Below are 4,188 nucleotides of genomic sequence, written 5' to 3' on the forward strand. Positions count from 1 at the left end.
TTTATTCTTTAAGCTTTTCAAGTAGGAAGTTGAATTCCAATATTTCTAATGCGACAATTTAGGCAAACTACATCCATTCAAGCTTAACATTTAATCATAGCTGGCATTTTTTATTAATAGATAAATTGAAATTGTCATTGAAAATACATTGAACAAAAATGTTGTCATAATCCCAGTGTTTGACTCCTAAACCTAGATAATTACAAAGGCATTAATTTAACTTGTTACAGTAAATTCAATTAGACTTATTTAAAAACACTGTGACAGGGACAATTCTTGCCTCGATCTTCGCCAACAAACACACACGTTGCTCATTCCACTCTGTAAGACATCAGACTAGATCCTAAATGTATTCCCATCGGAAATGGACAGTAATCATATTTTTTTTACAGGAAAATAATACGTTTATAGGGCAGCTCTTGTGTTTCATTTGCGTCGAAAGTGGACACTTTCAGAGAGCATAGGATTGGGGGAACTATTTGGATGTTGTACTTCCGGAAACCGTCAGCTGTCAAAATTTTGCAATGAGTTTTGAGTGGCCCTGGCAATATAATTTCCCACCGTTTTTTACGTAAGTCATGGCTTTTTCACATCTACAAATACTAGTGTACTTAAAGTAATTAACGTTTTCATACAGTGTGCTGAAATAGTTTAGAACAATCTACTTACAAGCTGGTTTGATTGCTAGCTAGCTAACTGTCCCGCTAGGGAAATTGATGTCTGTAGCTATAGGTAACTGCTTAGCTACCTCTTGCTAATAAACTTTGAATATTTCCAAAGTTCCATATTACTGTAGATACTTAAAAATGTGTTGACAGGTTACAGCCCAATGTTGACACAAGACAGAAACAACTTGCGGCATGGTGTTCCCTTGCACTGTCCTTTTGCCGTCATCACAAGGTCTATACATTGGACGTCATGGAAGCCCAGGAGAGCCCTGTGTTCAACAACAAGAAAATAGAAAGTATCCTTATTGCTATACCTGAATGTTCAATATTTTAATAATACATTCTTTTTAATAAGACTTTCTTAGCTTTCCAGAGTCTTTGTACAACGGAAGCTATCATCAAGTAGTCAAACTCAGTCGTACTTCTTTGTCAGGCAAGTTACTATGCATTAAACTTAATTTAGACCATAAATAAAGTGGAAATTATGGACAGTATGTGTATATTTCTATCAGCATTATACCTTAACTGGGTATTTAGGAAAACTGTCAACGGAAGCCATTCAAGTTATATTTGAGGAATTGAGAAAAAAAGGTAATAAGACTTATTAAAACATTTTTTGTCAGGCGCAGGTTTTGCCAGAATTTTTTAGTATGTGTATAAATATACATGTAATACATGCAATTAAAGTATATATAGTTGTGATTGTCTTCACAACAACATTGCCATTATGTTGAACTTGTATCTAAAGGCAACCTGGAATGGTTGGACAAGAATAAGACACGATGTCTGGTCATGTGGAGGCGACCAGAGGAATGGGGCAAGCTGATATACCATTGGGTGAGTGTACTGTATATCTCCCTACTTTGAATACTGAAGGCTTTTCAACTTTTTTCTTTACTGCAGTTTCTTCATATACACGATTAGTGACAACTAGTTATAAACATGCGTTTACTCATTTTGTCTATCAATGTGGTTGATTTAGCTCAGCAAGATATATAATGTTTCATCCTAATTGTGAAAATAGTACAGTATAGATATACAGTCCAGTATATTTAAAGAGATCAAATATTCACAGTATTCATAAATATGTATACATAAACATTATATATGTTAGTTTGTTTTTTACAATTACAAAGAAAACAATGCTGTAGTTGTTAGAAACAGTAAATTGGAATGTAGTTTAAGTATAATTCTTGTAATTAAAGTGTACTTCTCTGTAGCATCGGTTCCTCTGTTAAAACATTGATGACACAACGAGAACCTTTCATCCTCTCTTTACATTTGACCAGGTCTCTAAAAGCGGTATGGTCAACTCAGTGTTTACACTCTACGAGCTGTGCAATGGCGAGGATACGGAAAGCGAAGGTATGGAAACATCGAACATTGTGTGGATGTGTATGGTAAACAAACAGAAAGGTATAGGACGGGCACCAGCTGGCTTGTGTTTGGAGTATCAACAAACAAAGGCATTTGCACATACTTCTTTCTAAATACATGTCATTATCGTCCTCAGAGTTCCATGGTCTAGAAGAGTGGATGCTTCTGCGGTCACTGCAGGCCCTGCAGACAGACGGCAAGGCAGAGATCATCACTATAGATGACGGGAAGGGAGTCAAGTTCTTCTGAGAGACTAATGGAGTGAGATGTTGGCTTAAGCTTGGAAACCTTATTATAATAGGCTGTAAAAGTGTGCTGTTTCAATTTGTCTCTGGCACCTCAGCATCCAGCAAAGTGTTTGGTTATAGTCATTGTCTGGTTAGAAAGTTGCCTTGTTTGGTTTACCCAAATGTTGAGCCTTTTGTTATTAGAAGGGAACCAATTCCATCTTATACCTAATAAGTAAAAGTTTGCTTTAGGCATCTGATGCCATCATTCAAGGGAATCACAACCATTCTTACTAGGTTTTCTTTGAGAAAAAATACCTCTCCCTAAATCCTTAACTTTGACTAGATACACTTTCTGTTTTGTACATATGACTATGTTTTATCCTTTTGTTTTCTCTGAATTAACAAGTCCACCTGATAACATGTAGTGTGCATACCTCTCTGCTGTATGGGTGTTCCTCTTTACCACTTGAAATCCCAAAGAAAACCTCAGAAATGACATCCTAGAGACACTGTGTGGGTTTGAAATGCTTCTTAAAGAGAAATCATTGTTTAGTTCAACTGTAATTGTGGTGGTGGACCTCTTCTTACAGTACCTGTGACACTCCTGTCATTCTGTCTCTCTGTATTCAACCTCCTTTTTTTTACCAGTGAAAAAAGAATAAACGGAGAGAAATTTGCTACCTATTTTGTCTTTTCCTTTTGAGTACTTGAACAGCCTTTATGCAGTTTGAGTCCATTTGGAAAAAATGTACTCCCAATTGTATTATTCAGTATTCAGTTGTATGCTTGTTAACCAACATAATGTAGTTGTGGTCCCTTGGACACATTGCAGTCTTGTGTAAATGCCTCAGTTCTGTTCAGACAGTTCAATCGATGTATGATGGGCGATGGGAAGACAGTAGGAGAGAGATGCAGTAGCAGTATTAGTAGTGCCTCTTTTCTTAGAATCCCCAGGCATGCTATTTGGGATAATGGTGTGTGACCTAGTTACAGTATGCAGCTGGGCGAATGAGGTTCATACGCAAACCTGGATAATGAGCTGCTAGTTTACTAACTAATCATGTGGTACGATGAGCTGATAGTTTACACACTAAACATGTGGCACGTCTTTGCAGGGCTAGTGCAGCCAGCTGATAACTGGCAGTGAGTATGTGAGGTGAGTAAGTGAGGTGGGGCTGACTGTGGCCTTGGAGATAACAAGCATTCTGCGTCAGCTTGTGGCAGAAATGTGCCCTCTAGAGGTCCCCACTTTGCTGCCTTGACCTCTGCACAAGAATGTCTAACGCTACGTACCTAGAGCAGGCACTGCCCTCTTCAATTACAGCATTGCATAAGGACTAATATATTACAAAACATGAACACAAATGTAGAATTTTCATAAAAATACTGGCATTTCACTTGTTTTTGCCAATACATCAATTTCAGATTGTGCCGGACTGAACAATGATAGAACATGGGAAAAATCCAGTTAATGTTTTTCTGGGAAATTGTGTTGTGTCCCTGTGACATTATCTTCCCTGATGGATTATTTCCACAGTTGTGTTTCATTGGTTACGCACATTATTATGGCTACTAAAGAACACTAAGTACCTACCTATCTACACTATACAACACCATGTTAAGTGTTGATGGGCAATCAATCCGTAGAAGGGAAATGTTCTGTTACTTCTTTTCTACTCTATCATTTAGACTACAGCAGATCAGGCATGGAAAAACGTTGTTAAAACAATCTAGTTATTTTCAAATCAGTTGTAACCTACAGTAGGGAGTGTGGGGCGGAGTTAGAAGCACGCAGTAAATGAGCGCACCCACAGAATGCAGTCTATTATGGACTATTTGCTTCTGCCCACTAGAGGCTATCGCTGGCGACTTTCATACTGACCACCTAGCTCGAGGAACGTGCACAAGTACTA

The 4,188-nt window shown here is 37.8% G+C and overlaps 1 protein-coding gene across 1 annotated transcript; it reads left to right on the forward strand.

Annotated features, from left to right (window-relative positions):
* The first annotated feature begins 496 nt into the window (after nt 1-496).
* vps25 (vacuolar protein sorting 25 homolog) lies at nt 497-2,951 on the forward strand. The gene is made up of 6 exons (XM_067245025.1): nt 497-571; nt 819-964; nt 1,206-1,259; nt 1,417-1,505; nt 1,958-2,033; nt 2,182-2,951. Exons 1-6 carry the CDS (start codon nt 525-527, stop codon nt 2,292-2,294), a joined length of 525 nt encoding a protein of 174 aa, XP_067101126.1. The 5' UTR covers nt 497-524; the 3' UTR covers nt 2,295-2,951.
* Nucleotides 2,952-4,188: the final 1,237 nt, after the last annotated feature.

The sequence above is a fragment of the Osmerus mordax genome, chromosome 10, assembly GCF_038355195.1.
Source record: "Osmerus mordax isolate fOsmMor3 chromosome 10, fOsmMor3.pri, whole genome shotgun sequence".
Taxonomy (NCBI): domain Eukaryota; kingdom Metazoa; phylum Chordata; class Actinopteri; order Osmeriformes; family Osmeridae; genus Osmerus; species Osmerus mordax.

Coding starts and splice junctions, on each gene's coding strand:
- vps25 (XM_067245025.1), top strand. CDS start 525: ATGAGTTTTGAGTGGCCCTGGCAATATAATTTCCCACCGTTTTTTAC. Junction 572..818: donor AATTTCCCACCGTTTTTTAC/GTAAGTCATGGC, acceptor ATGTGTTGACAG/GTTACAGCCCAATGTTGACA. Junction 2,034..2,181: donor CGAGGATACGGAAAGCGAAG/GTATGGAAACAT, acceptor TATCGTCCTCAG/AGTTCCATGGTCTAGAAGAG.